This window comes from Lipophrys pholis (assembly GCF_963383615.2).
Source record: "Lipophrys pholis genome assembly, chromosome: 16".
Taxonomy (NCBI): Eukaryota; Metazoa; Chordata; class Actinopteri; order Blenniiformes; family Blenniidae; genus Lipophrys; species Lipophrys pholis.
The window spans coordinates 8,738,100-8,752,898 of NC_137634.1; the positions used below are offsets into that span (position 1 = coordinate 8,738,100).

At 42.6% G+C, this 14,799-nt stretch overlaps 1 protein-coding gene across 3 annotated transcripts; it reads right to left on the reverse strand.

The window, feature by feature from the left end:
* Window positions 1–343: 343 nt before the first annotated feature.
* Window positions 344–13,171, reverse strand: aifm1 (apoptosis inducing factor mitochondrion associated 1). Of its 3 annotated transcripts, XM_080483649.1 has the most exons (20): window positions 12,923–13,171; window positions 11,077–11,207; window positions 10,737–10,845; window positions 10,210–10,284; window positions 9,130–9,189; window positions 8,829–8,888; window positions 8,409–8,720; window positions 7,930–8,051; window positions 7,708–7,838; window positions 6,693–6,783; window positions 6,379–6,463; window positions 6,227–6,303; window positions 5,895–6,003; window positions 5,698–5,805; window positions 5,516–5,604; window positions 5,286–5,426; window positions 4,602–4,744; window positions 2,887–3,011; window positions 1,866–2,053; window positions 345–1,783 (listed from the first exon to the last, which is right to left on the reverse strand). In XM_080483649.1, exons 1-20 carry the CDS (start codon window positions 13,008–13,010, stop codon window positions 1,712–1,714), a joined length of 2,316 nt encoding a protein of 771 aa, XP_080339775.1. In that variant the 5' UTR covers window positions 13,011–13,171; the 3' UTR covers window positions 345–1,711. The 3 variants fall into 3 exon arrangements, with proteins under 3 accessions (XP_080339776.1, XP_080339775.1, XP_080339777.1); XM_080483650.1 differs by lacking the exons at window positions 8,409–8,720; window positions 8,829–8,888; window positions 9,130–9,189 and having other exon boundaries at window positions 344–1,783; XM_080483651.1 differs by lacking the exons at window positions 8,409–8,720; window positions 8,829–8,888; window positions 9,130–9,189 and having other exon boundaries at window positions 7,930–8,048.
* Window positions 13,172–14,799: the final 1,628 nt, after the last annotated feature.

Below are 14,799 nucleotides of genomic sequence, written 5' to 3' on the forward strand. Positions count from 1 at the left end.
CACAACATAGAGACCCATTTAATGACTTAAATATATTAAAACAATGTAAATCACTACTCTAATATTCCATTCACACATGCTCATCTATCATTAAATTGACCAGCATAACACATTTCTAACTTAAAGGTTGCAAATTGGATAAAGTTAAACTACTTTTATGTATGCATTGTATTATTTGCACATACAGAAAAATAACAATAAATATGGTTTCATTGTTTATATGTGAAATGCTTTGCTGAAGTCTGGTTGTATCACAGTTCATTATAGTTTCAGGTTGAAAGCATCCACCAGAATAGCTGGCTTTAAAAAAAGTACGTTTTGCTAGAGGAAGAAGGCAAAACATACCAGCAGCAGCACCACCAAAGTTTAATGTAACAATTCATTCCTGAATTATATGTCATCAATGTGCAATTTTTACTTTGAAAGAGCTTGGAAGAATTGCAGAAGTCAACAAAAATGTTGAGCAAAAAGATTAAAATCAAAAAGGCAAACCCTGAGTTGGCAACTGTTTCTGCATATTAAAATTAAGATTAAGATTAAAAAAGTTCAAATTAAAAATCAAATGTAACAGATCCCTTTAAGTGTTAGCACACATGTGGACGTTAGTCATCTTCAGCTGTACCGCCTCAAGTTTCTGGTCTAATTATTTCATCTTCATATCGCCCCACAAATTCAAATATGAATGTGCAGGGCTCATGTTTATTCCTCCGTACAGAGGGGGAGGCAGTTCAGCCATTTACTCATGTAAAATTAATGTCAAAGAAAGCGAAGGGACGTTACGGCTGCACGTGTTTGCCTTACACTTGAAAGGCCATTCCTCACTTCGCTCCAAAGCCCACGGTGTCAAAAAGGATAAGAAATGTGTGAGGATATAAAACATGAATGCATTCCTAATAACAAGCAGCCCACAGTAAAATAAATAAGAAATTCTGCATGCTTGCGCACATTTACCTCGGGAAAGGAAAAGTAGGCCAAGCTTCATTTTAATGATATTTCGTTGAAGAGCACATTGGATTTTAATTGGATCAAACATCCACACAATGTAAAAATGTTCCATGTCAGGTGCCTTTTCGACAAGTCTGCCCGACCCTGTTGACGACAATGAGTTGGTTAAGCAGACGCCACACTTCCAACATTGCCTCGATTCGAAGGTAAAGTTGTGATAGTTTACATGTAGAAACCACAGTAAATCTGCCGCAGGCTGCACATTGATTAGGGTGGATGATCTCAAGCACGCGTACTTTTAAAAACAGTCATCAAAACAATCAGGGCTCAGAATGGAGGTCAACTTGTCAGCACCAACATCTCAAAGCAAAACAATGAAAATAATGGGTTCACTCCCGTTTAAAAATAGCTTTTATTACAGCTTTAGTGAGAGAAAGCTGCTCTGATCACACACAGAGATGGGAACAACAATCCATGTGAAACATTTCCACTCTGATGGGGGAGAAACTGAACGACAGTCTGGCTCGTGTCCAGGTGACGGAAACATAAGACGGTTCGTCTCAAAAAGAAAACAAAGAAAGGAAACCAACGAGAACAAAAGCCCCGCAAATGCAAATTCCAAATATGAAAATATTTCGGCGACGTGATATAATTTACATTGATCCTCTGGTATGCATGATCGGTCTCGTCTTAAAGGAAGTGGAAATGACAGTCAGAGTTCAGTCCTCCAGTGAAGCGTGACTCCCGCCCACGAGCCTCGGTCGTCTTAATCCTCATGGATGTTGAACAGCTTGGCCACTTCGTTGAGATCTGCGTGTTCCTCGCCATCCTTGATGATCTGCAAAGGAAAACATTATGGTTAGTTAGCGACTCAACGCCCTGACGCTAACTGGGCCACGGCACCGCGTAGCGCTACGTACCTTCCTCGCGACTGGCATTCTGTTGAATACGTTCCACAGTATGATGCCCACCACCACTTTGTCTCGCAAGTAAAAGATGACTCCTTTGCCGTAGTCGTCTTTGTGCTCCATGGTGGGAGCAGGGGCTGAGGAGGTCACTGGGCTGGTGGCTGTGTCCTCCGTTTCACTCTCTGACCGAATCCCAGTCCCTGGAACACACACAAATCCGGAAATTCAGTTTATTTGTCATATAAGTGTCACAATAATCTTATAATCCTTGTACATGTGGTTTTGTTTCACTCATTTCTTCATATTTTGACAACACTGGCAATGTGCATGCTAAAGCCACAACTGTAAGAGTCAAAATGAAACTAATATCCAGTCTGCATCAGTTTTTTTGGAATCTCTGCCCAAGACAACAGACGTAACTGTGCACAAGGATAAACATGCTTTCTATGTTGAGATTTTAAACAGTATATGGTCTCCGGATGACAAATAAACCGACTGTGAAACGACTCATCTGTGAGCGAAGAGGAACCAAAACAACACGGCAAATCATTTGCTGTTAGATCCTGAACCATGTCGACTTCCCTGTCAGCAATAATTCATGAGCAGCTAATGATGTTTTGATGTTCTGCCACATGTGTGAACGTACAAAACTGGAATACTTTTGAGATTAGAATAAAACTCCTGCTGTCATATTAACTTGCAGGTATTCAGAATGAAGACTGATATGATGAAAGGAAATCTAATTTCATCATATTTTCTTTTGCTGGTTCACAGCAAAATCTGTATGATGAAGGGAGAAGTGCACCACTGACATGACTGTGTTCTGCTCGTTTTCACACCAGTGGACTCATAACATGAGTAAATCTGATTTTACAGCAGCAGGAGCCTTGATGAGAAAATGACAACCGTGTTCGTCTGAAAGTCGCAAAGACACTTGTTGTTTTCAGTCACTCACTTCAGCTTATTTATGGCCACTGTTTATTTTAGATGTACAGCATACACCTTAATTTGACTCCATTGCAAACGACTTTACCTGACTCCTCAGTGGCAGCCTTTGGTGTATCCTTGGCAGTTGCTTTGGCAAACACTCCTACTGTCGGTAGGCTGCTGTCGACGATGCCGATGGCCTCGTAGCCAACATCAGGACCCAGGTCACTCCTGTGAGAAAACCACCACAAATCAGTGAGGACCCAGGGGGGGAAAAAAAGAAAAGAAAAGTTTTACAACCATCAAAACTAAAGACCAAAATCTTCTTTATGTCTCAGCTGTAAACGATTTAACTGAAATTCACTGAACTGTAATATGAAAGCACAGCAACTACCAGCTTTCAAAGCTTTAATGTCAAAGCAGCTTCACAACTACAGTGTATATGGTTGTGTGGCTCACAGTTCAACACAGACACAAAAAGCAAACAGGGCTGAGCTCCAGGCTTGAATGATTCCCCCCCCCCCCCCAGCCCAGCTCATGAGTTTGAAGATAACTGATGACCTGGAGTACCACTATGGCCGACTGACCTTAGACAAATTACTTGCTGCCCAGAGAAGCTGTGCAGTAACCGCACTGATTCACGGCCATCCAGACTCATGGTTCATTAAGATAGACACATCTTTAGTATTATTGTAGTGTTACAACTGTTGGGAATGTGTTTACAATATAGTTCGCGGTCAAACAGCTTTACACTTCAACCACAGTACTTTCCAAATGTTTTAGGCACATGTGGAATTTTGTTGCCAATACAAAGCTCTGATTTAGACGTCTTCTCATCTTCTAAACTGCTTTATTCAACTGGAGCAGATCCCAGCTGACCATTACTGAAGGCAGGAACATCCCGGACCGTTGACCAGTAAATAAAATAGAGCAAAGTCCACTCAAGTGCATGTTTGTGTATTACAGTAACAAACCAGAGTATATGGAAACCACCAAGCCCACCTGGGACATTCTCACCATGAGGCTCGAGTGTTAACCACGACACTATTGTTTCCCTTTTAAATTTGTGAAAAAAACGACAACAAAAAAACAAATGACACTTATTTTGACTGCAAGTTAACTTTTCATCTTATTTCCCCACCAGTCCTGATCTTGTGTATGTGTACACGCTTTATAGAGCAAGACATTTCTTAATGATTATCATGGGATGATCTGAGTCTCTATTAATGACAGAAACAGAAATACATCAAATAAGGATCTCCTGGTGTGTCAGTCATAGCAGTTTGACGAATCGGCCTGCATGTGTATGTTTGCAGCCCATAATGAAGCCCAGTTGTCAGCAGTGTCTCCTGGCGCACCAGCAGCGAGCAACATGCATTCATCAGACGAGTGCGAGTTGCATTCCTCACTGTAGTTCAATATTTGAAAACTCCCTCAATATCTGCTCGTCCTCCTGCGATCATATCAGTACTGCTCAGAGCCGGACATTTTTCAATCCTATAATAAATTCACCGTCTTCTCCAAGCAGCTCTCACCTTAATGTCCTCTAAAGGCGTTTTAAATATTTCAGCCCGATGGTTTTCCCAAGTCTTCAGAGCAATCATGCATGTTCGTTTGACTTCTAAAAGGATTACATCTGAGTCATTTGCGGGATTGGACATGCTGCCCCACTGCTGACTTATTTAAATGCATTCACTGGACGTGTACCTGTGCAATCAACAATTCAAATTTTTTCCTCCATTTCCACTTTGGACTGATTTCACGGCTTGCAGCCGCAGCTCGAATTTTAGACACAAGTTCAAGAAGCCGTCAGATACCCACCAGAACATAGACTGATGCCAATAAGGTTTGCTGGCTCCGGTCATGTTCTCTCCTGCGAGTCTACCACTCACAACGGCGTGGTCGTGGTGCTCCACTCGCCTGCGGCCCAACCTGATGTCGTAGAAACACGAAGCATCTCCCGCCTGAACACAGAGGGGGTCAAAAGATGTGCAGCATGGATCAGAAGCACCGAGGTTCATTTTGGGCTGAATATTGCCGACAGGTTGACTCAAACAATTGGCTTTCAAAAGAAGGAAAAAAAAAATACAGGTGTGAATAAACCTCTGCTGTGAATAATTTCTAGCACAATGTCATGATTTGGCCTGATGAGGGCGCAGTCATCAAAGAAGGAATGAGAATCCGTTTCATTTTTCATGCACTTAAAAACCATGCTGATCCCCTAAGTGTCATACAAAGTGCGCCTCACTGGAATATTTGGGATAAAAAAAACAAAACAAACCTAAATCACACCAGTAAATGATTCATTTTGGAAAAACAGCTCCATAGGGCCTAGCATAGGAAAGCTCAACATCTTCAATTTATAATCAGTTACTCTAAATTGACTATAAATATTTTAAAATGTGCAAACCGAACACAAGTCAGGAGAGTACAGAAGGTGTGTATCAGCACTGGTCCGAACAAAGCGATGAGCAAACAAAGGAAGAGACTTTCACAGCGACTCACCACCCAAATATTGGACCTGGCTTGCAGCTCGGCGTTGACCCGATAACCACCGAAGTCAGAGTCCACCTCCAGGCCAGACGACTTAGCAAGATCAACGTTGGGCTCGAGGCCAACGGCTGCGACAATGTGGTCGGTTTTCACCTGAAACATGAAGCCGATGTTAATAAGTAACAAAAGAGTGGAGCCGTTTTACTGACTCAGGGTTTATTTCAGGCAGAATGTTCACTTACCAATCGGCCGTCTTTCAAAGAGATTTCTAACCTATCATCCTTGTAGGCCACAGATTTCACCAGTGCCTCTGCAATGACTTTTACTCCCTCTAGAAAAGCACAAATAGATATTATTAAAATAAAACAGATTAAGAGACGATCGGTCGTCTTCTCCTAGCAATATGACAAAGTGGGACATGAACCTCTCTTGACTCTCTCTGTTGTCCAGTTGCTCAGATACTCAGGCAGCACTTTTCCCATGTTGCCCCTCTCAGGGTACATCTGGATAACCTCCAGGCCGCTCTCAGTCGCTAAAGCAGGAAAGAGGAGAGCTGACAAGTGAGCAACAGGTATGGTCTGTTAACAGTCAGTGTTCTCTTTTACCCCGTCCCATGCTTACATTTCCTGCCGAGGGCGCAGGCCAGCTCGCTGCCCAGGAAGCCACCGCCGATGATCGTAACTGACTTCACATTTCTGGAGACCTTGTCCAGAGATTTGAAGTCTTCGATCTGTGTGGGGACAAATATTTACAATCCGGTTAAAATGAGTTCATAATGAGGCACACAATTAAAGTAAACGACACATCAGGAAAATACCCCATTTGAGGGCATCTACTGAGTCACTGGTCATTAAGATAATCATTTTGTCTTAGTTTCTCCAACTGAAATAATACACATACACGAGTTGCAAAACTGTAATAAAGCTACCGCCCCCTTGTGGCTAGATACTGACCTTGCGGAATAAAGTTGTCCTCTTCATAACCTCCTCTCCGGCTCTTTCAATGACCTGCAGGTTTCTGGGCACACCGCCTGAAGACAAAGGTGCAGATTAACCTCCATCAGGTCTTAAGCTTGTGCAGCCATTCAAACACTGAGGAGGCTTACCTGTAGCAATCAAGCACTTGTCGTATGAAATTTCAGTCCCGTCGTCCAGTTTCACTTTGTTTCCTCTCACATCCATGTGCACCACCTGAAATGAGTTCAATCTAGTTTAAATATATCATATATGTGTTTACTTATCAGTCTGAGATGCGAATGCAGTGTATTTAAGCACATTCTTTAATACAAACAAGATTTGAAGTGAAAGCATTATCAGCACAGGTATGAGAATTATGAAATTACTGCCATGTGTTGTTCCTGGTTAAGGTGCCAGCAGACTGTAGAGGCCGACCGACAGAGATAAAGAACAATAAAACAACCTTTTTGCTTAGGAGAACAGCGACTCCTCCATTTTCAGCCTTGTCCAGCTCTTCTGCATTTATGTAGAATGAAGGCGGCTGGAAGTAGATACTGGAAAGTAAATACAGAAGTATCAAAATCACTGAGCTGAAGTTTCACTACTTTCAAGGCAAGACTAAAATAAACCAAATCTTCACGTGTTGCTATAATGAATATTTTTGTCTTCTAAAGAAATTTGCTGCACAGGAAGTGGTGCTTGCTTTCGGACTACATTCACATAGCAGTTTGTTATCTGTCATATCGCCTCGCAAACCCAGTGGATATGTGGTATATGCAGGTGGTTAATGATCTCTGGGAACATTGCGAGACTTCACGTTCACATTAACGAAAGTGTCCCCGTGGAGGTAACGGTATTACTGTACATTGTCTGGAGCTCGCCCCAGCCTGGCCTATGAGGCGGCCCGTTTTGTTTTTGTTTTTGTAAACCTTACAGCCACGTTATTCCTGAACTGACAGATTGATAGTGACTCGTCACTTCAGGAAAAGACCAAAAATATATATATTTACAGTGGCAAGGCAAAGTATTTTAAAACCTCTGGAATGCTCTAGTTTTTATAAAACATGATGTGATGTGAAAATGTGCATTAAAACATGCACAGCTGGTGAAACAAGTTAATAAACTCGGTTAATGACTCCAACAACAGATAAACTTGAAGCGAACAAGATTTAGCCAATGTGTAGAGCCACTCCGACTTATAAAAACTATAAACTATTTTTCTCTGCTATTTACAAGAAGTATTTGCGGATATGAACCATGTCTCTGAAACTGAAAGATGAATCCCAAAGACTTTCTGGTTCAGTTGTTTCTTTCTCAACGTTAACTTGTCAAGAACAATTAACCAACTGAAAAAAAGGTCTGTATGAATGAATGAAATTGATGAGACAAAATGGAAAGAATATCAACGGCAAACCGTACAATATAAAAGTCCCTGAAGGTAAATAAACCTAGAGCAGGTTAGAGGGCTTTGAACGCACCTTCTTTCTTTCCCGTTCCACTGTTTGAAACGCAGCGTCTCAGTCACACTGGGGTCGTCAGAGAACCACAGTTCTTTAGAAAGAGGCGGTCTCATGTATGGGAGGTCTGGCTCGTCGGTCACAATCAGAACCTGGAAACACATTTGAAACAAATCTGTCACAGAGCTGATGAGAAACGGAAACCAACAAACAAATTGGCCAATAACCCGAGAGAAATCTGACCTTGGCACCGGGGTCTCTGGCACGGATTGACCGGGCGGCAGCAAAAGAGGCGGTGCCCCCTCCAATGAGGAGGTAGGGCGAGTGTGAGGGCAACTTGGGGGAGGAAGGTGTGGCGTCTCCTGCTGGAGTTTGCAAGAGAGCAACAGAGAGAGAAGCAAAAAAGCAAAAGAGAGGAGGGAGACCCAGTCAGTGCCTGATCTCATTAACAGCCACAAAGACACCGGGAGGCAATAAATAAACCTGGTGGAAAAAAATAAGGAAATGCGAGTGAGATTAATCTTTATCTTTACTAGAACCCAAACAATGTGAAAAAGAAACAAGCAGGGAGAGGATCTGTAATCAAAGGGAAAAAGAAACCAGTTACCAGTACAAAATAAGAGAAAAGGGTGTGGGAAATTAGCATTAACATTATCACAGAGGAAAGAATAATGAGGTTTGCCCGGTTCCCCAGTCCAACTGATGCTGGATGACGTTCTTACCACTCACTGCCTCGACCGCCACAGCTTCGGGCTGAGGCTCGGCTGTTTCAGCCGCAGCTTCGGGCTGAGGCTCGGGTGCCACAGCTTCGGGCTGAGGCTCGGGTGCCACAGCTTCGGGCTGAGGCTCGGGTGCCACAGCTTCTGGCTGAGGCTCAGCTGCTTCAGCCGCAGCTTCGGGCTGAGGCTCGGCTGCTTCAGCCGCAGCTTCGGGCTGAGGCTCGGCTGCTTCAGCCGCAGCTTCGGGCTGAGGCTCGGCTGCTTCAGCCGCAGCTTCGGGCTGAGGCTCGGCTGCCTCTGTTGCTGCTGGTGGTTCTGTTAGTGTAGCCGAATCATTGACCAGTCAAAACGAGAACAAATGAAAGCTGAGATGTGGAAAATGTACATCGGTGTTTCCATGCACAGGTCTGACTGAGTTCTTACCACTATCCACTACGGGTGGCGGGGGCTCTGATGGGGACGGCTCCGATGGAGGAGCCGGTTCTGCTCATAAAGTGTTTAAAGTGAGAAAGAAAGCCTGTGAGGTAAACGCCAGCTAACACGTGGACACCATATTTTGCCAATCTGAAGTCTGTGTCCACTTGACAGACTCAATTCAAACTGAAAACATACAGGAACATAAATGACTAAGAAAATGTGCCCATATCACAATTTTATTTGTAACCTTATATTAGACTTAATTCTAAAGGTTCTATGATTGTAACCCCTCCTTCACAGTTCTTACCCTCCTCAACTACAGGTGCTGCTGTTTCTTCTGGTGAGGTTTCACCCACTGGCTCATCTGCTGTTGAGGCAATCCACAGCATGTGTTCAAACTGAAGTCTAAACATGTTACTAAAAGGGGAAAATGAACAGGATCCATGCATTTCTTCTGCTTCATCCAGGAATATTCTTAAGAGCATTCATACAAAAACAAACAAAAGAACTAACTGGAAGTTGCCCCGATTGTGGTTGAATTCCTATAAGATCGAAGTGAGAGAAATATCCACCGACAGTTTGCAGACGGTTAAACTAGAAACGTCCACATGTAAGGGCAGCTGCCAGTTTGAAACATGACATTGAAGACAAGGATAAAAAAAAAAACAAAAAAAAAACAACAACATGGAGTTAGCCCCAGAGAGCGTGATGCAAAGTACGACAGAACACAGTCGCAAATATGAGAGTGAGTCAACCAACATATTTGTAACAAATAAAATTCAATAAAAAAAAAAAAAAAGAAAACCATTTCAGAAACAGAGTATTCTATGTGAGTTTTCTAAATGTTGTCATGAGGGTGCGAAGGGTTCATTTCAGGGTTAGAAAGTGACAACTTCATGAATCCCAGAACAAATAAAGAATGAAACATGCACAACACCGTACTGTACACATTAAAAAAAAAAAAACCCCATAGTGAACTACACACATGCAACATAAAGTCACAAGTACATGCAGTTAACCTCACAGTCTCCTGACACAGATGTTAATAACAAACACAGCGCTGGTTTGGACTATGAAGGGTACTTCCTGTATAAAACATGCACCCACTGTATTTTTAGTATTTGAGCAGGTGTGTTTTACAAGCCGAATGGATTTTGTTCCATTGACCTCACAGTTGGCGTCACACGTTCTAGGACCGACATTCTAGCTAAAAGTACACCATGTACTACAAACAATACTCCATGATCAAGATGAATAGTTTTGGGTTATATTGCCTGCCTTATTAAAAAAAATAAGCCAGGGCTTTCACGCTGGCTCATAGCTGCAGGTTATACAGGAAGCACATGTTAAACACACATATGTGAATGTAGAAAGACGTATTAATAACCTGTAGGCGGCGCAGTTGTTTCACTTGGTTCTGCTGCTTCAGCTTCAGGGGCTTTTTGTTCGGGCTCAAGGACGGCTGCGGGGGGGGAAACAAGAACGTTTAACAAACAAGGATTCCTAAAAACACTGAACAATTGACAAAAATCAAACATTGAATTCAAGAACCGGGTACTTTCAGGGTTTTACAGTTAAGAGGATCCGCTGCTCTACAGGAGTAAAGAGGAAGCAGAACTGCTTATTGCCGAGTCAGCTAAATCTTCAAACAACCTTCAACTTGGATTCAAACAAATGTGCCACCCAGAAGAGTGCCCCTGCAGACTTCATATCAATGAGGCCTGCAGATAACAAGGCTCTCCAACCAGAGTTAAATCATTAACATGAATGAAGTTGGATCTTAAACTAATAAAATATTGGATGCAGCTAAAACACAGACGGGCAAAGTGATTTTCCTAAACTACCCCAACCAGAACTATGGCAACAGCGAAAGCATTTCTTTGCCACTGAAAAGAGGTTATAAAGAAAGCTCACCCGGAGGCTCTGACTGGGCTGCTGTGGCGGCTGCTTTATGTGGCCTGGATGCGATTTCTGCCATACGCTCATCGTATCGTTGCTGGTCTCCCTTCAGTGTTTGGTAAGCCTGAGAAAATGAAACACGCACCGCTTTCACTCACAAACAGGACAGAAAAAAAAACAAATCATAAAAACTATCCACGTCTTATTGTCTTTCAGCTTCAACCATCAACAAATGTGCAGCTTCTAAAACAGAATTGTATAAATAAACCCAACAGTGGCCTCTGTTAATGGCTGCTTACACCATATATGAAATCTTTTGCACAAAAAAAAGAGAAAAGAGATAAAGTTTACTCACGTATGCGATTCCACCCACGGACGCCACGCCAACCAGGACGGCATAGACGTAGTTTTCTTTCCCTCCGCCTGCTGGACCCGTGGACATGTGAGCCGTGGGTACGCATGTCGGTGTTCTGCCGGTGTTCAGTCCTGAAAGAGGAAAATGTAGAAAGCTGCATGACTTTTAACACGCGGACATGTTGCCTCTATGTTTTAGCACGCGAACCCCTCCATGATCTCTAGATGGTCGTAAACTCCTTCAGCGACTCCCGGTCTGCTTTTGGATGGACTTTAATATCCTGCTTCTCACTTCCAAAGCCCTCTGCTGCACTCCTTGTGCCCACCAGGGGGACTAAGGCCTGTTATGTGCTCTGCCAACACAGAGGTGGAATGCACTCCCACAGGACCTCCAGACTTTAATATCCTTACTGGCTCACACATTCTGATTTCACTGTATTTAAGTTATTATTTGTTCGGGCTTACAGGTTGTTTTATGTGAGGCGACGGAGAGCTGTGAAAGGTGGCTTGAGAGCGGATTCAATCGCTCATTTTCCAACTTTGCCGTCATATCTTTACTTAAAACATGACTAAATGAATGAGGAAATTAGCAAAACGGTTATATTAAAAAAAAACCTCAATATATTAAACAGCTAGAAAATGCAAAGAAAAGTCAGTGGCTCTTTATTGTATCGCTTTAGTGTTCCAAATTAAACTTAAGCTGTAGATTTAATATACAACATGCATACATGTAATGTAAATGGAATGCAAGTTAAAAGAAAAGGCCTACATCTTAGATTGAATTCTGTAAGTGAATTATTTAATGTGCGCCTGATTTTCTCCATCTTGATAAAGTTAAGTATGTCTTTTATTCCTGGAGGAGTGGGCAGAATTAAACATTGTGCTGATATAGTGACAAGTGCGACAAAATCTGCCACATTTTCTTTTAAGAGTGATCAAGTGGGAGGTAAGATCCCAAATACAGCAGCTACTGATTACTACCATTGTGATTAAGTGGAGTACCAGTGCATGCTGCGATCGAGAGAAATAAGTGTGTAATGAAGGGCATGACCAGAATGTGTAGGTATTGGGGGCAGCAGGGGCTTGATGGTGAGGCGAGTAGCAGGGTGTAGGACTTTACACTGCATCAGACCATGTGTGGCACGAATAGATTATAAGTTTCTTTATTTCTTCCACCATGTTGAAAGTAGCCTGCAGGGAGATTCTGTAACTCTGTTATTTTAACCCATCGTGAACCCTATGGTTTTTACACTAGTGCAGAAAAGGTCTCACAAAAAGTGTGTGTACTTCCAACACAATACCAAGATGACTCGAGAAGCAAATCAATCTATTAACTTTATAAGTCCTGGATGTTAAACACGTTTATCCAAGAACATCTGTGCTGCCTCATGAGCACCAAACACAGACTTGTGTGTGATCACTTTCATATTTTCATGATCACTTCTGTGCACCAGGACCTGTTTGTGTTTTTTATTCCAGTAGTGGAGGAATGAAAATCCCACTGATCCAAGTCACACAGTGGGCCAGTGTCACAAAAGGCAGTAAGAACGTTCAGCGCCTTCATCCAAACAGGACAGAAACATGACTTAATGTTCAGTCCAGCTGATTCCTGGCAGGTTTATAAAACAAACAAGTCTTTTTAAAGCAGCTGTCAGAATGGCACTTGACGTATGCTAATTAGCCCAGTTAGCTTTGCAACAGCTTCATGAAGGTCGGAACAGTTTAAGTAAGTTGCGGCAGCCAGATTAGAGCCCGTCAGGTTTTAATGACTTAATAGAGTGTTAGCGGGTGTAACTGGTAACGTGTGTTTGGACCGCGGCCAGCCGTTGCTGTTACCAGCTTCTTACCTGATCGTCTCACATTCTGCCGGCACACTGTGGAGGAGTTTCTAGCAAGAGGCGCAAGCTTCTTCCACACTGCCCTACATTTCAGCATTGTGGCTCAGCTCCGCGTCCAACGGCTCCCAGGTTTACCGGCCGACCCGTCGGGCAGAAACACCAGCGAGTTACCGTGAACGGAGGGCTACAACCGGCGGGCAGCAACAACCAGCAGCACCGCGGTACACGCCAAGGCCAGAGACAGGTCACACGTTACAGGGGGATTGTGGGTAACTGCTAGAGACTCTTTCAATGGCGAAGAGTGACCGAGGAAGCAAGATGGCGTCTGGCTTCGGTCCAGTTACGGCAGCAAAAGAGACACACCATTTTTTTTTTTTAACGTTTCATTTATTGAACAAAAGAGCTGAACATAACTTATTCAGAATGCAAAAGTAAGATTTTCATCACCAGCACTGCTGTGATTTAAAGTGTTAATTACAGTGGTATCTGTTAATGCATCTTTTCTTGTGGCTCTTTGGCAGCTGTCACTCTTCTTCTTGATGTTTCTTTGTAAATTATCTAAGTCATGGCGCGCTGCTGCCCCCACTGGTTTTTTCATATAAAGACATGTTTTAAAAAAAAAAAGAAAAAGGTTTTCCGGGATGTTTAATAAGCGAGTATCAGAAGGCAACAACGCACGTGGACAACAGCAAGGTATCGTTCATATTGTGGAGGTCACATTCATACAAAAAACAAAAAAAATACAATGAAATGGCTTTAATAGAAATCTATTTCTATAAATAGATTAGATTTTAAGGTCATCATGTCAATAATATATCACACAATAATAGTGTGCAGATTTCGACTGTTGTTGTCCATTTTATTCACGTTATTTCCAGAAATGCTTTCAAGATTTTTACTGAGTCATGATTTGTTATTATGAAATCTTTTCCCGTGGTGAGCTACAAATAATAAAGTGATGTCGCCCCCTAGCGGTTTCTTTTTAAAACGACAGCGACTGCAATCAACGGCAAAGTCCTGATTTTGTAAGTACACATTAAAAATGTCCACAAAAATGTCTTTAAAAACCTTGCATCGTGGATCTAATGCATCGTTGCCAAGTCAGACCCCTGCCTGGTTATTGCTGTTTCACAGAGCTGCTCTATAAGAGTCTGTTTGGTTATTAAATCCACGATAAATGAGAGTCTCAGCTTCCTATACAAAATCTGAACTCGCAGTTACACCTCATCTTCAGAGGCCTGATTGTATGCAGACGTTTCTTGTGACTAAGCAGTTACACAGTGGCTTACTTGTGAAAAATGGAATGCATAGAACTATTTGCAGCATCAGATGGCGGAGAGACACTCCACTGGGCTTAAAGATATATGACAGCTGCAACCTCTCCTTCCGTGCTACCAAGTATCTACACGGCTTTTTATATAGAAATACAGATAGTATACCTGTACACCTTTGACATCTGTAAATACGTGGATTCGAGAAGCATTGGAGGTGGAGAAGTAGAGATATGTGCAGCGACGTCTTCTTCTGTCTTAAAGTGACTTGGGATTGCTGTGCAGGTTGTTAATATTCAGTGTTTGCATGTTTGAGCAGTTCAGCAGTCTGGCTGCATCATTTGTGGGTTTTTTTTATTGTCAGAGCTTCGAAATCAGAGAGATGAATGAAGAAATAACGTCAAAAAATTGATTAAAAAAAATTCTGTAGCATGCCCAGTCTAAACCAGTGTTTCCTGACCTTGGGTCGGGGACCCCCATGGGGTGTGTGTGTGTGGGGGGGGGGGGGGGGGGGGGGCACAGATTAAGAAATATTTCCAAATTTAAATTTGCACACGTCAAAAACATAATAGACCTTGAAAACTGTCTATTGCTTTTCTATTGAGGTCTCCTGCT

Excerpts from the sequence above, each read along its gene's own strand:
- aifm1 (XM_080483649.1), bottom strand. The coding sequence starts at position 13,010 with ATGCTGAAATGTAGGGCAGTGTGGAAGAAGCTTGCGCCTCTTGCTAGA. Across the intron at positions 11,208-12,922 it reads GCAGAATGTGAGACGATCAG|GACTGAACACCGGCAGAACA; the intron begins GTAAGAAGCTGG and ends TTCCTCTTTCAG. Across the intron at positions 3,012-4,601 it reads TGGCATCAGTCTATGTTCTG|GAGTGACCTGGGTCCTGATG; the intron begins GTGGGTATCTGA and ends GTTTTCTCACAG.